The 24332-nt window shown below is 38.5% G+C and overlaps 1 protein-coding gene across 1 annotated transcript in view; it reads left to right on the top strand.

The window, feature by feature from the left end:
* The first annotated feature begins 289 nt into the window (after positions 1-289).
* Positions 290-24332, top strand: part of RPF2 (ribosome production factor 2 homolog (S. cerevisiae)) — a 54445-nt gene continuing 30402 nt past the window's right edge. Inside the window, exons 1-6 of the mRNA XM_006879038.1 lie at positions 290-312; positions 3389-3521; positions 16153-16190; positions 19465-19504; positions 22636-22717; positions 23594-23670. Of these exons, the coding sequence (XP_006879100.1) occupies positions 290-312; positions 3389-3521; positions 16153-16190; positions 19465-19504; positions 22636-22717; positions 23594-23670 (393 nt within the window). The remainder of the gene's footprint in view (positions 313-3388; positions 3522-16152; positions 16191-19464; positions 19505-22635; positions 22718-23593; positions 23671-24332) is intronic.

The following is a 24332-nucleotide window of genomic DNA, read 5'->3' as shown; positions in this document are numbered from 1 at the left end:
TTCTAACTTTGAACATACAAGCAGTGAGAGGTAATGTTACTTAAATAGTTTACTTCGCATCCGAACTAAAACAAAACAAAACAAACAAAAGCTGTCCGTAAACCCTCGCATGAATCTAATCCCCCAAAGCCCGGTCCAAAATGCACGCCCACACTCGCAGGGACCAATTACTTCGCGGCCCCAGGAAGTGGCATCTTACGCATTTCCGGTTCCTTGTGTTCCTGGAGTTCCACCCGGACGCGTTCTCTCGTGGTGCACGTGTGTCTGCCAAGCTCTGGTCGCCGGGGACATGGACGCTTTGGACCGGGTGATGTAAGTGTGCGGGCCCCGGGCTCTGAAAAATACTGGAGATTGGGACTCCTGCGGCTACATGCTCCCTTTCCTTTTTTTTTTTTCTTCCGCCCATTGCCAGTCCTGCCCGGGCCGGTACTGATGATTTTTACCAGCTCAGGTTGGCGGCGAGAAAACAGCAATGATGGACTTAATAAGTAGGATCCGCGGGATTCAGATGAAACAAAGGCATTGGCCACTTTCTTCCTCAGAAATGAAAAAGTTTGGCTTCGACGGAGTGAGAATAATTGCAGGAGAGGTTAAGAGTGTAGGCTTCAGACTTTGACAGATCTAGGTGACACGTCCCGATACGTCCATTAAAGCCTTGTAACTTTAGGCCACTTAATCGCCCAGCATCCCAGTTTACTGGCTAAATAGCGATTATAATATTCATACTTAGAACTTTGAAGATTAACTGCGAGAATGTATGTAGTCTTTGCTTCAGCATCTAGAACATACACATGAACTTTTTATTTTCTGTGTATTTTTCTGTGTTAGGTTCGAGTGTTAATGTTTAAAAGATATGTGCTGTCAAGTCACCTGTGACTCAGATCGACCCTACCTATGTACAGCAGCTCTGAATCCTGCTCTATCCCGAGCCAACCTTATTGTCTCTGACACTCCTACCTCCATTTGCCCAGTCACAGAGTTGATCCATCTCTCTCATAGAGGGTCTTCCTCTCTTGATCTGTCTCTACACCTTCCCAAGCCAGACGTCCCTTTCCAAAGACTGGTCCCTCCTTGCAGCATGTCCATAGTATGTCAGAAGGAGTTTCAGAATCCTTGTCTCCTGGGAGCAGCTGGTTTCACCCTCTCCAGGATGAACCTGTTTGTTCTCCTAGTAGTCCACGGTATATTCAATACTCTTCTCCTGCACCACAGCTCAAAGGCATCAGTTCTCCTTCGACATTGTCCAACCTTCTGATGCATAGCATGTAATTGCGCACCTTAGACTCCAGACTGGCATCATTGCTCTTCAGTATTCTGGAGAGGTCCCTGACAGCAGACTTTCCCAATACAATTCGTCTTTTGATTTTCTGCCTGCTAATCTCTAAAATATTCTTGCTATTTGCTAGCATTTCTTCTTGAAATTTACTGGAGTTAACATGTAATGGTTCTTTTAAATCAGTTTTTTAAAAAATACTTGCTGTATATTAGATTGTGGGGTTACGGAGATAAGTAAGACTAGTTTACCATCTAATTGGTACCTGGCTATCATTATTGAACATTTTTTTTTCAAGACCTATAGAACAATCCTGATCAAAAAGAGGGAGGAAATATAGAACAGAATTAAAAATTTTTAATGGACATTGAGCTTTCTGGAGCCATGAAAGGTGAACGAACCACTGAAACTTGCACTAATGTAATCTTCGAACTGTAACAAAAAAATGGTCTCTAAAATATTATTAAAACAATTAATAATTTAGCTTAATTAATTAATAATGTCTACATTGAATAGTGTTGTATACCACTGAGTCAGAACCAAGAGCTGGTTAATTCCAATGTGTTTTCAGAGGCAGTAATCACATGAGAGGAAAGAGATTGCCCATGTTTCTCCCATGGAACCTACTTGCTGGTAGATTTGAACCATGTTGTGTTGACAACACAGTTCCTTACCACTGAGCCACCAGAGTGCCCTTAATATTGAGCATTATGCTTTTTGAAAGATCTGAATCAATAGACCACATCAAGATAGATACAGAAAGGATTGAAATTGTCAAGTATTTGATTTTACTTGGATCCACAATCAGTACCCATGAGAGCAGCAGTAAAGAAAGACTTGGGGAAAATCTTTCATAAAAGACTTCTCCAAAGCACTAAAGAGCAGAGCTACCAAACGTAAAGGTGGATCTGATCTAAGCCATAGCCTTTTTATTTGCTTCCTGTGCGTTTGGACGTTGGACAAGGAATATGGAAGACTGAAGGTGATGCCATGCCTTTGAATTGTGGCTTTAGTGAAGACTACTAAGTAACCCAAGGACTGCCAAAAGAACCCAGGGTTCTCCTTAGAGTCAAGGATTATGAAGTGTTGTCTTACATACTTTGGGCATGTTGTCAGGAGAGGAGGCCAGACCTTGGAAAAAGACGAGGACTTTTGTTGGAAACAGTATAGGGTCAGTGAAAGCGAGGAGACCCTAAAGGAGATGGATTGATAACAGTAACAATGAATTATAGCATGATGGAGATTGTAAGAATGGTGCAGGATAGGGCAAAATTCAGATGTGTGGTTCATGAGATCTCTGTGAGTTGTAGTCTGTTTAGTGGTTTCTAACAACAGCATAAAGGATGAAATTGGAAATGGCAGCCCTAATGATTAAATAGGAACCTTGTTGTTAGGTGCTGTTGAGTCAAATATGACTCATAGCCACCTTGTGAGCAATAGACCTGAACCCTGTCCTATCCTGTGCCATCCTTATCATCTCTGACACATTTAAGCCTGTTGCTGCAGTCACTGTGTTTATCCATCTTGTTGAAGGTCTTCCTCTCTTGCACCGACTATCCATCTTTCCATGTATGATATAAGAAATAGTTACTGCTAGCAACCTGTCAAAAGTATGAAAGATGGAGCTTTATTATCATCTCTGCCTCCTAGGGGCACTTAGACTGCACTTTGTCCGAGACATACCTATTTTTCTTTTGGTAGTCCATGGAATACTCAGTACTAATGGGGCAGGAATAACAGAAAAGGAAGGTGAAAATTATTACACCCCCTGAAGAATATAATCAATGTTAGTAAGTTGTACATATTTAAATTGTTGAATTGAAAGTATTTTTTAAGACAGTAATAAAGTAATTGTCGGGATAGTAACAAAAGTTTACATTTTTAACCAAAAATTAATAAAATCAAGCCTTATTTAATAATTAACTATCTTTTAATACTGTCTCACTAAGAATGAAATGTTAACTTTTTTCCAATTTATTGAATGGAATCCTAATTAATAAGTAAGTTGTAAAAACTTAGTTGATTTTTAAGAATTTGTACATCAGTCAAATCCTAGTTTTGAAATGTGAGGAAAACGTTTTATTAAACTGTTTTGTATTCTGATTTTCTGAACAGAAAGCCGAAAACAAAGAGGGCCAAGAGATTCCTTGAGAAGAGAGAACCAAAAGTCACCGAGAATAGTAAAAATGCCATGCTAATCAAAGGAGGAAATGCAAATGCAATGGTGACACAAGTACTTAGAGATATGGTACGTGTGTGTATATATATTTATTTTATACATTTATTTTTGAATGGTATTGGAATCCTCTTAGGAAGTTTTTACAGGATAACTTTGGGCTGTTAGAGAAGTACTTTTATAGATTGTATTTCTCCAAAAGCTACTAGTCATAGAAAAGTTCAAAACCCAAGAATCCATTTATACTGAGTTAATTCTGCTTCATAGTGACTCTGTATAGGAAGGTATAACTGCTTCGTAAGGTTTCCAAGAACTTTATGGACACATACTGCCATTTTTTTTCTTTCAAATTCAGTTTACATTTTAGAGACATACTTAATTTGTACAGTGAAGTAATTATACATTCCTGTATATTTAGTCATTCTGTTATTGCATATTTACTTACTCAGCCATCCTAGTTACAGTGCTCAGGGCTAGAGAAGAATAGATAAGACAGTTCTTCAATGAGCTATGGGAGACTGGCCTTGTGAATTAATGTACTAAAATCTCAAAGGAGTGTTAGGTGAGTTTCTCAGAGATGACATGTAACCTTTATTTTGAAAGTAGAGTTAAAAAAGAAGGGAAGAAGTGCAGGACTTCTAAGCCTGAGGGGAAAAAAATAGTTTGTGCACAGGAGAATATGAAGGAACTTTACATTTAGGGAATGTCAGATAATTGGGAATGACTAAAGGAGAGAGTAAGAGAGTATTGGAGGAATAGTCTGTATGTGTAGTATGTGTGCTACTAACCCAAAGGCGGCTCTTCTCTGATGGTTGGAATCTACCAGCTGGTCCTCAGGAGAAAAATTTTCATGTGTGGTTTATAGCCTCAGAAATCTGGAGCGTCAGCTGTTGTCTGAAGTAACTTGACAGTTGCCTTGAAGTAACATGGAGTTTGGACTTTATTCTGAAATCTCTATGGAACCATTTAAGGATTTGTTTAATTTTTGTACCTAGCTTGATCAGACAGGGATGAGACCAAATTTAGGGAACTACTGAAGCCATTGGTGCCAGATGCAGAGCCTCTGAAGACTGATGGTGCAATGAACAGGGGAGATGAAGAGAGAGAAGAAATGTTGGGAGTGAAAGATCTTCACATAAGTGAGAAGTCTGACTCTCCAGGTTTCTGACGAGAGTGCCTGCTGGGCAGGAATATCAGGTAGAGAGTGGAACAGGCATAGTATATGGAGACGAATAATAGGTGGTTGGATATTTAGACCTTGAGCTCACCAGATTCTTTGTGTTAAAATAAACTAAATAATTGAATAGATTTGACCAAACTTCTTAAATTTGTTACATGATATTCAATACAGATATTTAAACTTTGGAAAGAGTGGGAATCCCAGAACACTTGATTGTGCTCGTGCGAAACCTGTATTTGGACCAGGAAGCAGTCCTCAGGAAAGAGCAGGGAAACACTGCATGGTATAAAATCAGGAAAGGAATGTGTCTTGTTTCCATAACTTTTCAATTTCTATGTGGAAGAGATCATTCAGGAAGCTGGGCTTTATGAGGAAGATTGTGGAATGTGGCATCAGGATTAGAGGAAGACTCATCAACCTGTGTTATGCAGATGACACAATCTCACTCACTGACACTGAGGAGGACCTGAAGTGTTTGCTGCAGAAGGTCAAGGACTGTAATCTTCAATATGATTTGAAGCTCAGCATCAAGAAGATGAAGATTCTGAGGTTGTTAACAATTTCACTTTGCTCAGCTCCACAATCAACACTCTTGGCACCACAGTTAAGAAGTCAAAAGACAAATTGCACTGGGGAAATCTGCTGTCAGGGACCTCTCCAAAGTGCTAAAGAGTAACGATGTTAGTCTGGACTCAGGCCATGGTCTTAGCAATTACTTGCTTTGTCAACTAAGGATGACAGAAGAATTAATGCCTTTGAGTTGTGGTGCTGTAAAAAGTATTGAACATACTGTGTACTTCCAAGAGAACAAACAGGTTTGTTCTGGAGAGGGTGAAACTATGCTGCTTTTTGGAAGCAAGGATTTTGAAGCTCCGTCTGACATACTTTGGGTGTGTGGCCATGAGGGTTCAGTCCCTGGAGAAGGACATCATGCTTGGAAGTGTGGAGGACAGCTCAGGAGCAGAAGACCCCAGATGAGATGGATTGACACAGTTACTGGGATACTGGGGGTAGGTGTTTTGGAGACAGTGAGATTGGCTCAGGACAGAGCAGGGTTCAGAGCTATTGTGTTACTCAGTAACACAACAATAACAATATACATGTTTTCTTGATGTCAATGTGCTGACAGGATTTTGCCTATATGGTTTATATAATTAATATACATAGGCTTTTATATGAAATCCTGATGCCACATTTCTCCTCATAGACCTCAGCCTCCCAGATAATCTGTTCTTCATATATTTTGAAAAGGTTTGGGGATAGGACACATCCCTGGCATATATCCTTTACAATTTTGAACCATGCAGTGTTTCCTTGCTCTGTTCTGGCAACTTTTTCCTGGTCCAAGTATCAATTTTGCATAAGCACAATCAAGTGTTCTGGAATTCTCATTCTTCTTGGAGTCGGCTACAGTTTGTTGTGATCCACACAGTCAGATGCCAACAATCTGCATTATGTATGTAGATGACCCAATCCTGCTTGCTGAAACTGAGGAGGACCTGAAATGCTTGCTGTGGAAGGTCAAGGACCATTGCCTTCAACATGGATTGAAGCTCAACATCCAGAAAACAAAAGATTCTCACCACTGGGCCAATTGGCAGCATCATGATAGTTGGTGAAGAGATTGAGATTGTTAACAGCTTTAGTTTGCTTGGCTCCACAACCAGTACTCTTGGTACCAGCAGCCAGGAAATGAAAAGATGAATTGCATTGGGAAAGTCTGCTGTCAGAGACCTCTCCAAAGTACTGAAGAGCAACATTGTCAGTTTGGAAACTAAGATGCACCTGATCCAGGCTATAATCTTTTCAATTACTTGCTGTGCATCAGAGAGCTAGACAGTGACTAGGGATGATAGAAGGACAGTTGATGCCTTTGAGCGGTGGTGCTGGAGGAAGAGTATTGAATATATCATGGACTGCTAGGAGAACAAACAGATTGATCTTGAAGAGGGTGAAGCCAGGCTACTCCTTGGAGGCAAGGATTCTGAAGCTTCATCTGACATACTTTGGACATGTTGCAAGGTGGAATCAGTCCTTGGGAGAGGGACGTCATACTTGGGAGAATGGAGGGTACAGTACAAGCGAGAAAACCTCGATGAGTTGGATTGATTCAGTGAATGGGGTAGAATGTGTCAGAGACAATAAATTGGAAAACGATAGAGCATGATTTAGGACTATTGTACATAGGGTCTCTCTGAGTTGCAGGCAACTTAATGGCACATAAAAATATATATAAAATATGTAACAATATAATACAGATATATAGTATATGAAACTGTATAAGTATAAAAATAGATAATATATATTTCTTAGAGTGTTCTGGTGGCCTAATGGCAAGAAGTTGTGCTGCAGTCCCGAAGACATGCTATTTGAAGCCACCAGCTGCTCCACTGGAGACGGGCAATCTCCTCCAGTACAATTATTTGCCTCTGTAAACCTACTGAATTAAAGGGTCAGCTATGGGTTAGTTCTGACTCTGTAGTACACAACAACAATTATTTATTATAAATAGTAGAAATAGAAAATGTAGAAATAATATATCTATATGCCTATAGACAGATATACATTATTAAGTGTCAAAATAGATTAAAAATTGAGAGAGGGAAGATGCTGTTGTGGAGCTTGTGATTGGGGAAGATACCTTGAAATTAAAATTTATATTGGCTCTAGAAAGTAGGGGGAGTGAGTAAGTAGAACATTCTTTGGAAGCCATTGAAGGACCAAGGTTGTGAGTGTGGCTCATCATGTAAGACAGGCTGGTTCTGTGAACCCTCAAAAATTGGGTGAAAAATTTTTGCTTACTAGTATAGTTAAATAGAGACAATTTCAGGTTAAAGCTTTGAGTTCAGAAAACTAATTTAGAGGTGAACTTAAACGCCATGCAGATTATCAGGATCATAAGTTTCTATCATAGTATTACTTTGAGTCTGTGTTGACTAAGTATCACTTAACAGTAATTTAGAAGTAGAATCCAGAGTAGGTTGAAAGAAGGAGAGCAGTGATAGAAGATCAAGATAGTTGGGAATGATGACACTAAACATGGAAAGGAATACATTTCTTTAAGAGAGGTATACAAGAGTTCTTTAAAAGCACACAGCTCAGAGGCATCAATTCTCCTTCTATCCTCCTTGGTCATTGTCCAAGTCTCTGATGCATAACAAGTGATTGCGAAGACCATGGCCTGTATCAGATGCACCTTAGTCTCCAGAGAGACACCATTGCTCTTCAGTACTTTGGAGAGGTCCCTAACAGCAGACTTTCCCATGGCAATGCGCCTTTTAATTTCCTGGCTGCTGGTGCCAAGACTGTTGACTGTGGAGCCAAGCAAACTAAAGCTGTGAACAATCTCAATCTCTTCACCATCCATCCTGATGCTGCCAATTGGTCCAGTGATGAGAATCTTTGTCTTCTTCACATTGAGCCTCAGTCCATATTGGAGGCTGCAGTCCTTGACCCTCTGCATCAGGTGCTTCAGGTCCTCTTCAGTTTCAGCAAGCAGGGTTGTGTCATCTGGATAATGCAGATTGTTGATAGATCGTCCACCAATCTTGACCCCACATTTCTCCTCATAGAGCCCAACCCAATCTATTCTGCATACAGGTTGAAAAGGTATGGAGATAGGATGCATCCCTGGCATACACCCTTCCCAAAGGGAACCATGCAGTGTTCTCTTGCTCTGTTCTGATGACTGCTTCCTGGTCCAAGTATAGGTTTCGCATTAGCACGATCAAGTGTTCTGGGATTCCCATTCTTCTCAGAGTCAGCCACAGTTTGTTATGATCCACACAATCAAATGCCTTTGCATAGTCAATGAAACACAGATAGACATTCCTCTGGTATTCTCTGCTTTCAGCTAAGATCCATCTAACATCAGCTACAATATCCCCAGTACCACGACCCTTTCTAAACCTAGCCTGGACTTCTGGCAGTTCTCTGCTGATGTGCTGTTCCAGTCGTTTTGGGATAATCTTCAGTAGAATCTTGCTTGCACATGAAATCAAACAGGAAAACAAACAGATTCATTCTGGAAAGGGTTAAACCAGGTGGCTCCTTGGAGGCAAGGATTCTGAGGCTCCGTCTAACATACTTTGGACATGTTGTTAGGAGAGACTGGTCCTTGGAGAAGGACATCATGCTTGGGAGAGTGGAGGGACAGCGCAGGAGGGGAAGGCCCTCTATGAGGTGGATTGAGTCAGTGACTGGGATAATCGGGATGGGAGTGTCAGAGACAGTGCGATTGGCACAAGACAGAGCAGAGTTTAGGGCTGTTGAACACAGGTCGCTATGAGTCGCAAGCGGCTCATAACAACAACAACAACTCTGTCTATCCTTTGTTGTTCTGGCTTTTTTCAGGGTTAGGGTTAGAAGTTGTTCTTTTTGGTTCCCATCAAGTCATTTCCAATTCTGAGTGCCCAGTCCTACGCCATCCTCTCCGTTGCTGCTGTGCTGCGCCCATTACTGCACCCACGGTGCTGGGTCGTTTTTGCTCATTGGCGATCTTCCTTGTTTTCACTCACTTTCTCCTTAACAAGCAGCATATCTTTTCCCAGAGACTGACCGAACCTTTCTTTTTTTTTTTTGACTGACCCTTTTTGACTTTCTGATAACTTGTCCAAATTACGTAAGACCAAGTCTTGTTCTTCTTTCTTTTTAGGACCATTCTCACTGTGCTTCCTCCAAGATAGATCTTTTGTTGCTTTTCTGGTAGTCTACAATATATTTAATATTCTCTACCAACATCATAATTCACATATACAAGTATTTCTTTGGTTTTCTTTATTGTCCAGCTGTTACATGAAGCTTAGTTCTCAAAGACCTCTGCTTATTAACACTTTCAAGAGTTTTATTTTGGTTTGAGCTTCCCTTCCTTTTGTATAAATTTTATATAATTACTCAATTTTTTTATATAAAATTTATTGGTTTGCATATAATCATTCATATTCATTCAAACTCAAGGGTTTTTTTGGTAGCTGATTTTGCCCAGTGCAATAATAGCTCATTCTTGACTGCTTCTTCCAAGAGCATTGATTATAGATCCAAGTGAAATGAAATCTTCGTCTTCAGTGTTGTCTCAATGTTGGTGCAGTTGTGAGAATTTTGTTTCCTTTATGTTGAGATGTAGTTCATTCTAAAGGTTGCACTTTTTAATCTTCAAGTAAGTGCTTTAAATCCTCTGTGCTTTTAGCAAGTGAAGTTGTATCATCTGCTTATCACAGATTGTTAATGAGTTTCCCTGAATGTTGATGCCACATTTTTTCTTCATATAGCCCAGCTTTGTCAACTATTTGTTCAGGATGCATATTGAACATGTGTAATAAAAAAGTAGAGTTCTGACATACTTCTTTGACAGATACTCTTTGTTAAACTAAATAATGTACTGAGAATCTGAGCATTTTTATATACAATAAAAGTAAAATAAAAATTAAAAAAATGCTTTCTTTTAAACTTGTGTACCATCTAATCAGATCTGATTGGCGTAGAAGATTGCCCTTCATTCTGCAGTGGAGCATCTGGTGCATTTGAACCATGCTCCTTCGTGATTGCAGCTCAGCTTCTTGCCACCAGGCCACCAGAGCTCTCTAAAAAAATGCATTTAAAGAAAAAAATGCATTTTTATTTTATATAAAAATGCTTCATTTTTTTTAGAAGGTGAATCTAGTTTATTGTTTTAATTTTTCCAAGTCCTTGTATCTAAAAAGCAGTCAGCAAGTTGTTGAGTTGGAGCATTTTTGTAAAATCAAAAAGGATTTCTTGTTGAAAGTCCCTATTAAGCCTATTCTAATAGTAGTTTTCCTATTTTGACCAATGGAAAAGTTCAAACTCCTTATCAAGACATTAACTGCTGTTGTTGTTGTTGTTGTTATGTGCCGTCGAGTCGCCTGCGACTCATAGCGACCCTATGTACAACAGCCCTAAACTCCGCTCTGTCCTGTGCCAATCGCACTGTCTCTGACACTCCCATCCCAATTATCCCAGTCACTGAATCAATCCACCTCATAGAGGGCCTTCCTCTCCTGCGCCGTCCCTCCACCCTCCCAAGCATGATGTCCCTCTCCAAGGACCGGTCTCTCCTCACAACATGTCCGAAGTAAGTTAGACGGAGCCTCAGAATCCTTGCCTCCAAGGAGCCACCCGGTTTAACCCTCTCCAGGACAAATCTATTTGTTTTCCTAGCAGTCCATGGTATTCTCAGTACTCTTCTCCAGCACCACAGCTCAAAGGCATCAGTTCTCCTTCTATCCTCCTTGGTCATTGTCCAACTCTCTGATGCATAACAGGTGATTGCGAAGACTATGGCCTGTATCCGACGCACCTTAGTCTCCAGAGAGACACCACTGCTCTTCAGCACTTTGGAGAGGTCCCTAACAGCAGACTTTCCCATGGCAATGCGCCTTTTAATTTCCTGGCTGCTGGTGCCAAGACTGTTGACTGTGGAGCCAAGCAAATTAAAGCTGTGTACAATCTCAATCTCTTCACCACCCATCCTGATGCTGCCAGTTGGTCCAGTGGTGAGAATCTTTATAAAATTAAGAAAAAGCTTTAAAAATTATAAACAAGCTCTGTGGTTTACACACAGCTAGAGTCAATCTTGGAGGCTTAATAGGTATGCGAAGGGAGGGAGAGTAGAGTAAAAATTGATAATTTGGCTGAATGGAAAAGCAATACACAATAAAGGATTAGTTGGGTGTTATGATTACTTGCATGGCCTAGTAATAAGAAGCTACACTGCAATCCCAGAGGCATGGGGTTTGAATCCACTAGCTAATCCATGGAAGAAGGATGGACAGTCTTCTCCTGTGTGATTTACTATCTCTGAAAACTGCTAGAGGGTCAGGTACGGGTCATTTCTAACTCCAGGTACACAAAAAACCCCACAATGTTACAGAATGTCTATGAGTCTGTGAAAAAGTGTAATTTGTAAACTTTTAACTCAAATGAAAGAAATTTTTTTTAAAAGGACAAGAACAGTATATAATAAAGACTGGTGGAACGCTGAGGAGGAAAAAAGACTGAAGATACTCCAGTTCTAAGTTTTATTTTGTAACCTTCAGTCTTGCCTGCTACAGAAGCTACTGACTGCTTTTCCAGTCCTTGATTTACCAACCTCACTGCTTTTGAACTTTTTATTTCTTTCTCTGAAATGTTTGTTATTCAATTTAAAATTCTCCTCAAATATCACCTCATAGGCTTTGCTTTGATCATTATATATAAAACTTAAGAGTCAAAAGACTATATATAAAACTTAAGAGTCAAAAGTAGAAAAGAGCAGAAATACCAGTTGTGGAAGATTTTAATTCTGGGCCAACTATTATATGGTAATCTGATGTGTGCCATCAAGTTGATTCATGTAAGTGATCCTATATGACAATGTGACTGCAGTGTTGGACTCTAGTATGTCAGAGATTGTGAGGATGGCACAGGTTAGGACAGGGCTCAGATCTGTTGTTCATAGGGTTTCTATGGGTCGTACTGGAGTCGACAACAACATATATAACATGGTAGAAATACCCTTTACAGGAGCAGGTAGGTCTTTTTTCTGTTGCGGTGGAGCTGGTAGGTTTGAACTCCTGACCCATTTGGTTAACAAACATGCTCTTAACCAAGGGATTGTGTCGGGAGAAATAACTAATAAATTCCAAGAGCTGTGCAATATTACACATTATAATAGTAGTTGACATTCATAATGATGACTGAGCTGTCAAAAAAGTTGATAATGCTCAAGATATTGAAGCGAGGAAACAAGTGGTCAAAAAGGACCAAAAATTTTGGTACTTAAGGAGTAGGTTGGCGAGCTCTGGTGGCCTAGTTGCAAGAAGCTGTACTGCAATCCCAGAGGTGAGCAGTTCAAATCCATCAGATGCTCTGCTGGAGAAGGAGGGACAATCTCCTTCTGTACCAGTCAGATCTGATTTGATGGTACACACACACAAAAATGAATAAATTTTTTTAAGTAGCTTTTACCCTTTTAAGAAAACCTTTGTTTTTTGACTCTAACAGATGATGAATGATCATTTTATCCTATTGATTGTTTCCCTTGGGAAAGTCTGCTGTCAGAGACCTCTCAAAAGTACTGAAGAGCAATGATGTCAGTCTGGAGACTAAGGTGTACCTGATACAGGCCATGGTCTTTGCAATTACTTGCTGTGCATCAGAGAGCTAGACAAAGACTAGGGATGATAGAAGGAGAGTTGATACCTTTGAGCTGTGGTGTTGGAGAAGAGTATTGAATATACCATGGACTGCTAGGAGAACAGACAGATTTCATCCTGGAGAGGGTGAAGCCAGGCTGCTCCTTGGGGGCCAGGATTCCAAAGCTTCGTCTGACATAGTTTGAACATGTTACAAGGCCGGATCAGTGCTTGGAGAGGGACGTCATGTTTGGGAGTGTGGAGGGACAATGCAGGAGAAGAAGACCCTCGATGAGATGGATTGATTCAGTCACTGGGATAATGGGGATAGGTTTTTTGGAGACAGTGAGATTGGCAAGGGATAGAGCAGGGTTTAGGGATGCTGTACATAGGGTCGCTATGAGTCACAGGCAAATCGGCACATAACAACAACAACAACAACTTACTTCTCAATACTAGACAGTGCCTCCTCTACCGCCAAATGAAAACAAACAAACCAAAAAAGTATTGATTTTCAGAGACTGTAAATCTTTATTGGAGGAGACTGCTCCTCTTCTGAGAAGTAACGGTGGATTTCAACTATTAATCTTCTGATTAGCATTTCACCAAATTACATCACTGTACCAGTGCCTTGTTGCTGTTAGGTGGTGTTGAGTTGAGTACAACTTATAGCAACCCTGTGAATAGCCGACTTGAACCCTGCCCAATGCTGTGCCATTCTCACCATCTCCAACACAGTAGAGGCCATTACTGAAATCACCATGTCAATCCATATCATTGGGGATCTTTCTGCTCTTCACCAACTCTCCATCTTTCCAGGCATGATGTCTCTTTCCAAGGAATAGCTTCTTCTAGCTATATGTCCAAAGTATGAAACATGAAACTTTGCCATCTTTGCTTCCAGGGAATACTCTGGCTACACTTTTTCCAAGACTTAACTGTTTGTTCTTTTGATAGTCCAGGGGATATTCAGTACTTTAGCACTGTAACTCAAAGGCGTCTTCTAACATCACTACGCCGGATCTTTCTTATTCATATGATAAAGTAGTACTGGCTATAAAGTAATAATTGATTATTGGTGATGAATGGAAAGAAGCAGAAAGAGGAAAAGAGGAATGAATAGCAAGGATTTTTTTTAAATGAAATTTTTATTTTATACTGGTGTAAAGCAGTTAGATTCCAGAGGGTAGGTTCTCTTGTTTTAGTTGAAAGTCGGATATAAACTGGTGTTTTTAAAATTTTGTTCATAATCGTGTGTAAGCTGATTGGATTTACTGGATTTGGCTAACACTCAGCTGTGGGCTGGAAGCCTTTTGTTAAGTCTATCAGGGCCTGTTGGGCAGGTCTTTTTATTGAAAAGTCAGGAAGAACATTCTCTTAAGTGGTACAGTACAGCACTGCTCTGTCAGTGTACTGTACTGAGGTTAGTTGGGATTGCTGTGGTGCTGAACGAGTCATAGTGGACACTGGTGGCGCTCCCACATTAAGACAGGCTTGGAAGCAGGATTGGCATCCACTTCCTAAACAGAATTGCCTTTGGAAGCTCTGTGAACATTAGAGAAACGTTGGTAGTTATAGAACAGAGTTCCGATCTTTTGTTTACAGGGTTGCTATGAGTTGTGCTCGACTTGATGACTCTTAACAACAACTGGTTGTGTATGTTGTTTTTCACACGAGATCTTTACTGTTTGCTTTACCCACTCCTCTCTCCACCCATCAAATTGTGCAACTTTATGCTTAATCTCTTCCCCCACCCCCACCCCTCACACTCCCCATCCTCACCTTTCTGCTCCCCTTCTCTCCTCCTTGGGTCCTCATACATGTTCTACAATAATGGTCTTATATAGTATTTGTCCTAATGGGACTGAGTTAGTTCACTTAGCATAATGCTCTCCAGTCCCTCCTCCCAAGTTAGTGATTTACAGAATCAAAGCAAGGAGTTTTTAAAAGATCTGTGTTTAAACTCTTCATTTCTTGTTTCCAGGGTTTGTTTCTGTTGTTTTTAAATATCCAGATTTGTTTTTAATGCTTTTAAAGAACCTTTCCATATAGATTTTTTTTTTTGCAAGTGCCAGTAGTTCTGCCACCCTTTAAAAATTATAACCATGTTTAATTCTCTGGAATCTTTTAGTACACTTTATTGTTATTAACTTATATATGTACCCTGATGCTTTGTATAGTTTGCTAATCATGTTTACTCAGATGTTTATATGTAATGTTTCCAACTACCAAAGAAAAGTGAAGATTAGATTTGTAAGGATAGTAATAATGAAGGGTAATTATAAGTAAAGTAGACAAAAAGATGTCAGACTTAAATGTTGGAGCCAAATTATGGTGTTGAATCCTGTCTGTAAGTTGAGGACTGCCTGCAGTATGCATTGTACGCTCAAATTGTTTGCCTGGGAAAAACAGCAGGGAGAGTTTAAAGAAATAAAAGGAATTGTAAAGTGTTTAGAGAATTGAAAGGAAACAAACTTTGAGTTAGAAAAATGTAGTTATTAGGCTTCAGCCTTCAGTATGGGTTGAAGCTCAGTATCAAGAAAACAAAGATTCTTACCATTGAGCTAATTATGGCAGCATCATAATAGATGGTGAAGAGATTGAGATTATTAACAGCTTCAGTTTGCTTGACTTCACAGTCAACAACTCTTAGCACCAGCAGTCAGGAAATTAAAAGACATTGCGATGGGAAAGTTGGCTGTTAAGAGACCTCTCCAAAGTACTAAAGGGCACATATGTCACTCTGGAGACTAAGGTGCGCCTGATTCTGGCCATGGCCTTTACAGTCACTTGCTGTGCATCAGAGAGCTGGACAGTGATTAAAGATGATAGAAGGAGAATTGATGCCTTTAGAGAATTAGTTTGAATTCCACCAGTTTTTACACTAATTGAATATGCCGTGGCCTGCTAAGAGAATGAACAGGTTTGTCCTGGAGAGGGTTAAGTCAGGTTATTCCTTGGAGGCAAGGATTCTGAGGCTTCGTCTGACATGCTTTGAACATGTTGCAAGGAGGGACTAGTCCTTGGAGAAGGACATCATGCTTGGGAGGGTGGAGGGACAGTGCAGGAGAGGAAGACCCTCTATGAGGTGGGTTAATTCAGTGACTGGAGGTGGGTGTGTCAGAGACAGTGAGATTGGCTCAGGATAGAGCAGGGTTTAGGACTGTTGTGCATAGGGTTGCTATGAGTTGCAGGTCACTCCACGACAGATAACAACAGCAGCCTTATGTTAAAAATTTTACTTGCTAGGGATTCACATAGAAGACAGAATAAGATTCAGGGACCAGGATAATCAAGGACCAGGATAATTTTGTATTATGATTGCTGTTATGCATTATTTTTGTCTCTGCTTTTCAGAATGCATTTTTTGAAAGCTATAAATTATCTTTTACAGTATGCACTGAAAAAACCTTATGGTGTGCTATATAAAAGGTAAGCATTTTTCCTTTTTTAAATTTTAGTTTTGCTTGCATACAAAATTCTTACACATTGTATTTCACACATTTCTTCATTCATATTACATATCATACAATCATTTCCATGCATTATATTTTATAAAATTAATCACCATTGATCTGTGCCCACTATCACTTCATTTTCTCAGGTCCCACTCGATCTATCCTGATTCCTGCACCTCCTCCTTCCACCCACCCAACTCTGTGACCCAGTGATTTATCCCTCCTCACCATTCTCAGCCCCAAGTCAATTTCTTTTAAAAAGTAACTATTGACTTTGGAACTTTTTGTTTGTTTGTTTGTTGAGTCAAGTTTTATTTTTTAAAATGTACAGTTTGGTTGAACCTGTTTATGCATCTTCTCCAGCAGCTGGGGCATCGCCACCTTTGGTGTTTCTGGTGTAAATCACTTGAGCTCTGTGTTTTGAAACCAGCTTGATAAGCCCTTTACTTAGCAGCTCCTGAAGGGCTGCCCTGGCCAGGGAACCCCAATCTTTAGTTTTTCTGAGACAACAGCTGGGGTTATAAGCTTATAGTTGGGAACTTCTTTACAAAGTTTGTCGTATGTGGCTTTGTCAAACAAGACCAGATTATTGAGCTTGTCCCGAACTTTGCCTTTGGACCACTTCTTCTTGGCTTTGCCCCCAGATTTGTTCACTGGGTCTTTGTCCTTCATGGGCGACTTTCTTCTTCTTGTCGTCCTTGGGCAGCATCGCGAAGCTCGGAGAGGAGCTACCACAAGTGAAGCCTTGTTAAGAAGGAAGCGTGGCTCCCTCAGTCAGCACGACTTTGGAACTTTTTGTTTTCTTTTTTTTAAACACTGCAGTTTCTTACAGCTGTTAGGGTTTATTTCTGGGATTTTTTTACTGAATATTCTTCCATAATTATGATTTTTTTAGGGTTTTTTTTTCCTTTAAAATCTTATTTACCTTTTATTTTTAAATAATTATAGATTTAGAGAAAAGTTATAAACATTTCACTCTCCTAATAGCACTTGTGTAACCATAGCACAATTATTAGAACTAAAAAAATTAACATTGATGCAGTATTATTAACTAGATTAGGGAATTAGTTTTAATATCACCAGTTTTTACACTAATATCCTCTTTCTGTTTGAGCATCCATTCCAGTTTCTGATAATACATTTCTTATATTTTTAAAAATCCATTGCTGTCTGGTTCAGTTCTGACTCCTAGCAACCCTATAGGTCAAAGCAGAGCTGCATTATTGGTTTTCAAAGGCAGCTGTAAATCTTTATGGATGTGGACTGGCACATTTTTTTGCCCGGTGGAGCCGTTGGTGGGTTTGAACCACTTACCTTGTGCTTAGTTGCTGAGTACTTTAACCACTGTGCCACTAGTGCTCTACCACTATTTATTTCTTATTTATCTGATCAGAGTTTTAAAATTATGTTTAAGCAATATAATAAAATAATAAATATTTTACTTTTCTTTTTATGTGTAAGACCACTTGCTCTGTGTTTCTGTACTGCTAATTCATCTCTTCAACTACTAGTCCTACTCTTATCACTGTTTGCTTTCCTGTATTTTTTTTCCCCCTCTCCTGTTTTATTTTGTTATCTCCTTTCTGGCACTTCTTTTACTGTGCCTAAATATAGTCTGTTATAGCAGACAGAATGATCCTTTAAATAAAAATATAAATCAGACTTTGTCAGCTTCTTGCCTAAACCCTCTAGTGCTCTTCATTACTCTTTTTTTTTTGGTAAAGACTGCTTTATTGGTGACAGTTAGTGCAAGTCAATAGTGATCCCCAAAGAAGAGCTCTTTTGATCAGATTACTGGTCCATAGGGCACGGAATTAAACTGAAGCCAGAGCTGGAATGATAATTTGAAGTCAATCCTGCTTCTTGGGAAACGAAGCCACAGCCATCTGATATATGGCATATGCTGTTCCGCCAACTGTAAGAAGCATGGTGGCTCTATACAGGAGGGCATCAGCTATCCCACCCTTTAGGTACACTGGAATTCCATTATCCTCCTGAAACAGCTTTTGTTTTTCTCGAACTTTATTTTCAAACTGCGTGAAGCAGTACTTATGGTCCTCTGGGTAATTTGACGAAGAGCCAGCAGATTCCGCAGCATCTTGGCTGTATTTTTTGCCCACCAACAGCGACAACTGAACAAACTTAATGACATCAGCCTCATTACTCTTACAACCCACAGTTCTTACCTTGGCCAACAAGATTCCATAATCTTGGCCAGACCTACATCTTTGACCTGCAGTGTTACTCACCTCTTGCTCATTAGGCTTTAGTGACAGTGTGGTTTCCTTGAATATTCTTTTTCTTCCCCCATGAATACTACTTTTTTTTAAAAAAAAAGAAAAATCCTTTCATTGTTCTCCCCCTTGAATACTCAAGCTTTTTCTCATCTCAGAATCTTTGCTAATTCTGTTTCTTCTTCCTAAAGTACACGTACTTTTTTCCCCTTTCCGTTGTTAATTTCTTGATAGGTCTCCGCTCAAATGTCTGTTTTCCACTCTGTACACTAACAGGAAACCCATTGTTATTAAGTCAGTTCCAATTCATAGAGATCTTAAAGGACAGAGTTGTACTATGTATAGAGTTTCTAAAGTGGTAAATCTTTACAAACTGTCTCATGTTTGTCTTGTGGAAGGATGGATAGGATTAGAGTGTTCACCTTGTGTATAGTAGCTGAATGCATTCAGCACTGCTCTTCAGCAGATTTTCAGAGGCAATTAATCACATAGGAGGAGATTGCCCATTTTTTTCCTGTGGAGCAGCTGGCAAATTTGAACCGCATGCCTTCAGGATTGCAGTGCATTTTCTTGCCACTAGACCACCAATTCTAAAATAGTCTTTAGAATATTGATGGAAAAGAATACAATTGCAGCAAAAGATCTAAAGAGTTCTTTATAAGGTTTAAAAATTGTTAAAATTAGAAAAGCACTAGGCCACCAGAGCTCAGGTTGACTTATACTTTTTAAAATTACTTATTTGCTTATATCACTTGAAACAATATAAGAGCAGTGAGAACAGTGATCTTGTTTGACATGGTTACTATAACATCATCCCTAGATCCTTGAATGATACTGTTTTGCATATGTAGTCACTAAAATATTTATGTGAATGGATATCCTTTAAGCTTTTTTTTTTTTTTTATTCACTATCAAATTTTTTTTACCTTATGGTTTTACTGAGTTGTTAGGGGGAAATTTACTTAACAAGATTACTAAATTTGGGGCCACCCTTTTTTTGTTTAATTCCTTTAGGAAAAATATCACAAGGCCATTTGAGGATCAGACATCACTGGTAAGTATAAGAAACGCTCTGATTTAAGAGAACATATAAATGATTTTTAAGGTTAATTCATGTAATACTCCTAATTTGTGTTTTCAATTAAGAATTTCTGTGGGAAGGAATTTATTATTATTATTATTATTAATTTTAATGACAATTTACAGAGACTTTGGATTTCCATTCATTCAGTTGTACTTTTCTCCCTGCCCACCCCTCCCACTCCAGTACACTTTTCTCTTTGAAAAGTAAAATAAAAATTCTTTCATAGTTTTATAATCTCTCCCCCCACTCCACTATAGTTCGTCCTGGACTCCTGTCATGACAATAATACCTAATCACATATCCCTTTTAAACAGTTTTCTCCCTCATCTGTTTCAATGCATCTTTCTCAGTCTCTTCCTAACGTCAGTCCTGTTTTACAGTAGTGGCTCTATGCAGTATTTGTCCTTTTGTGACTGAGATATTTCACTCAGCATAATGTCTTCCAGGGTCACCCATTATGAATAATATTGCATGAGTTCTTTTTCAGTGCAGCGTAGTATTCCATTGTGTGACTATACCACAGCTTCTCTATCCATTTGTTGATGAGAACTTAGGTCGTTTCCAACTCCTTGCTGTTGTGAACAAAACCATGATAGACATGGGTGTGCATATATCTGCTTGAGTGGCAGTTATTGTGTTTTTGGGGTATATTCCCAATAGTGGAATTCCTGGATCAAATGGTCTCTCTATCTGCAACTTTTTGAGAAAGCACCATACCGCCTTCCACAGTGGTTATACCATTTTACACTTTCACCAACAGTGAATAAGGGTTCCAGTTTCTCCACAACTTCATCAGTATTTGTTGCTTACTGTTCTGTTAAATTTTGCTATTCTTACTGGGGTGAGATGATATCTCATAGTTGTTTTGGGGAAAGAATTTTTTGTTTTAAAATGGGGAGGATAAAAAGGCACATGCTTTTAGTAGATGCTGTTGGTCACTAAGTGTGCTGTGCTGCGACTTCACTGGCACATAACAGTAACATACTATGACAGGTTTGGAAGCAGAAGTAGCATCCACTTCCCAAATAACATACCTCAGGAAACTCTATGAACTTTGATAAATGCCGATAGTGGTAGAGGGGCTTCAGACTTTCTGTTCAAAGGGTCGCTATGAGTCATGCTTGACTAAGGCATTCAACAACAGCATCCACTGCTTGCACGTTGTAAATTGATAAGACTTGTAAAAATTGAAATATTTAAAGTGCATAATTAATAGATAGTGAAAAGGAAGCTTTCTGTGCATCTGTTACTAATACAGTAAGCTGTATTTTTTTGAATCTGACTTTTGTTTTTTCATATATAATTTAAAAAGGGCTGCTGCCTGAATGATTTAACACTTACTAGAGTTTTACTAGCGTTAATCAAAGTTCTGTTTGTTTTGGCAACCACAGTGCAATGAGAAAAGACTAATGAATGAAATCAAAAGAAGATAAGTTAGAGTAAATAATGGACTTTGACTGTATAATGTTTGAGGTTATTTGGTTTAATAAATTTTAAGATGATAAATTGCTTAAAAATAATTAAATTCTTTAAAAAGAAGTGATAATTCTCTTGATAGGAATGCCATTGCTTATTACTGGAATCTCAATAATTAATGAGAAGACTAAAATTGAACATTTTGTCCTAACTGGTAACCAGTTTTAAATGCAAAAATTGAAACACATTAAAAATAGTGGAAAATAAATATTATTCCTCTATTTAATAAAATTACTCTCAGATTCAGTTTTTCATCATTTGTTAAAGGTAGCCTGAAATTAAAAATGGAGAGTTTAAACCAGCTCTTTCATACATTTATTAATCAAAGACTGATTTTTATTTTGTGGAACCCATGATACTTTTAGTTGAGTGACTATTTCTTACCAGTGTCCTGTTAAAATCTGTACTTCTTTTTCAGTGCAGAGTTGGTGTGACATTCTCTTTTCTCACTTTCCTTTAAAGGTAGAAGCTATTTCATGAATTTTAATAGACCTAAGAACTCTAGAGTGAGCACCGGTAATCTGGTGGGTGAGAGTTACACAGCTAGCACAGGGAGGGGTAAACACTTTGAATCTACCAGCTGCTCAATAGGAGAGAGATTAGCAGTCTCCTCTCGTGCAGTTAATAGCTTCTGAAAACTATCTGGAAGGTTACCTGTGGCTCTGTTCCGCCTTGAAGGCTTACAAACACCCCAGAGCTCTAGGCATTAAAATAAGCGTGGAATTAGTGATCATATTGGAAATGTAGTCAGTGTCTTCCTGATCCTCCTGTTGCCACAATATTTTTACACCTCCCTCAAAAAAAAAATCTTGAAAACGTATTTTGGGCTCTAAATCACTATCAAACTTTTCGTGTGGTTTATCTGAGGTCCAGGGATGATTTTTATTTATAATTTTAAAGAATTGTTTTAAAAAGATAATAATGCCCTCAAATATTTACTTACTAGCTGACCTTTTACAGAAGGAAAACCTTTTAGCTCTGCTTTATAATTTTAACAAATATTTAGAGGCAGAGATGCATAAAAAAATGGATGAAGAGTGTTTTCTGAGAGTCTTTTGGGTGGTTAGTCATAGCATAAGCGGTCTTATTTATCTGGTGCTCCTATAATAAAAATATCACAACTTTATCAAATAGAATTTTATTCTGTCAATATTTTAGAAGAGTAAAAGTCCAAAATCAGAGTGCCAGCTCTTAGGCAAGGCTTTTCTCTCTGTCACCTTTCTCTTTTAACCTCTGTTGGCCTAGTGTCTCTTGGTGAGCTCCCATGTGTCTTGGCATCATTAATATCTAATGAGGAAATAGATTTATTTAGCGGATGAAACATTTGATGTATTATTCCAAAATAGCTGTGTAGCTGAAGACAAATAGCCTCATTTTATTTATCCACCTAATAGTTTTCATATATTCTTAATCACAGTTTTACTTCTTTTCTGTATGTACTCTGAATAAGAAAATTTGACATGAAATGCCAGAAATAAAGTAACTTTTCCTCCTTATGGTCCTGTTTCGGTCACTCTGCTTTCATTATCTGCTTGAATAAAACGGATGTTATTTTGTTAAGAGTTAACATTCTTAACATTGTTACAAGTATACTTTGATTGATGGTATTTCTTTTGTCTTTCTAGGAGTTCTTCTCCAAGAAATCAGATTGTTCTTTATTCATGTTTGGTTCTCATAATAAGAAACGGCCGAATAACTTAGTAATAGGTAAGTATCATTTATTTTCTAATTTGTTTATTTCTTTTATTAATTTTAGAGTCAGCTTTGTGACTTAGACTAACTGATGATGTTGAAGATTCAGGAACAACCACTAAACTCTTGTTTGCCCTATGACACTGAATAAAATCCTTCTACCATTCTCCAGGTAAAGAAAGCATTCCTCTAATGCAAATTGTAGGGTATTTTTCTAATATAGGATGTATATGTATGCATTCATACATGCACATGTATCTGACATATGTATATATTTACACACACCCTGCTGTTGAGGTGGTTCCGACTCATAGAGACTCTCAGTAGGAGTTCCAAGACTGTAAATCTTAAGGGAGAATGTTGCCCAGCTTTCTTCCTTAAAGTGACAGTGAATTTGTACTGTTGACCTTTCAATTAGCCACAAATTGTGAGGTTGGTACAGGCTGTGCAGGGTTTCTTTTGTATATAAGTTTTCTGTATTTCTATATATAAATTTGAAGCCAACTCAGTAACATTTAACAACATTGTATTTATCTTAAATCAGTATTGGAACTAGAAAACAAACAGACTCAACATAGCTGTTCACATAAATAAACTCTTTCCTAATAAATACATAGAAATACATTCCTGGCCTGGGAATGTTGTGACTTCATCTGGGAAACTCAATTAGGCAAGCTTTACCTTCAATTACTGCTCCCTAAGATAAAGGAGCTGTGTCATATGACCTCTTACATCCTAGTAATCAATTCTAGTAAGCTGAAAGTTTTAAGAAAGAGGAAGTGTGTTTGAGGGTAAAAGAAGAAAGGAAAAAACAAGTACCAGGATGTTTTGGATATGTTGATAAGACATGTATTGGGAGAGCTAAATGCTTAAAATGTTTTTTCCTTCTAGGTCGTATGTATGACTACCATGTGCTAGATATGATTGAATTGGGTATTGAGAAATTCATCTCTCTCAAAGATATTAAGGTGAGATACCATAAAGATCAAAAGCATTTTGTAATGTTGCTCTTAGGCATTAGTAACATTTTGTAGTAAAGGGTACTGATGATGTTTTTGTAGAATAAGAAGGAACTTTACATAATCTGGTGATTGAAACCACAATTTCATTTTATCTTAACATTTTAAAAATAAAGATGTATTTATAATATATTGCACATATGTGGATCTTCTGGCAGTTAAACCTCAGTCTGTGATTACCATCTTTTAACTGTCTGTACCAACGGCTTAAATGTTAACCTCTCCCTTTGAATTAACCACAGCACCTGTTTTATGGGAAGGTTCTCTGGCGGTACTGTAATATAAGCACTGGACTGATAACCAGAAGGTTGACAGTATGAAGTTATAAGCCACTAAAGGAGAAAGATGTACCACTTTGCACCAATGTAAAGACCTACAGCCTCAGAAACCCTCTGCGGCAGTTTTACTTTATCTTAAAGGGTCTCTGTGAATAGGAACTCACCTGATGACAATGTGTTTAGTTTGGTTTAGTTATTTCATGGATCTTCAGATAAATCAGTATAATTTTCAGATTGAGCTCTCTTCTCTCCCCAAAAAGCTATATGTGATTCTACTTTATTTTCACTGTTTTTTTTTAAATTTTTAAGTTTTTAAAAATTTTATTATTTTTG

This window comes from Elephantulus edwardii, unplaced genomic scaffold (genome assembly GCF_000299155.1).
Source record: "Elephantulus edwardii isolate Elephantulus edwardi_28Jun2011 unplaced genomic scaffold, EleEdw1.0 scaffold00002, whole genome shotgun sequence".
NCBI lineage: Eukaryota > Metazoa > Chordata > Mammalia > Macroscelidea > Macroscelididae > Elephantulus > Elephantulus edwardii.
The sequence above is the reverse complement of the archived record's forward strand: the minus strand, read 5'-3'. Positions and strand labels throughout refer to the sequence as shown.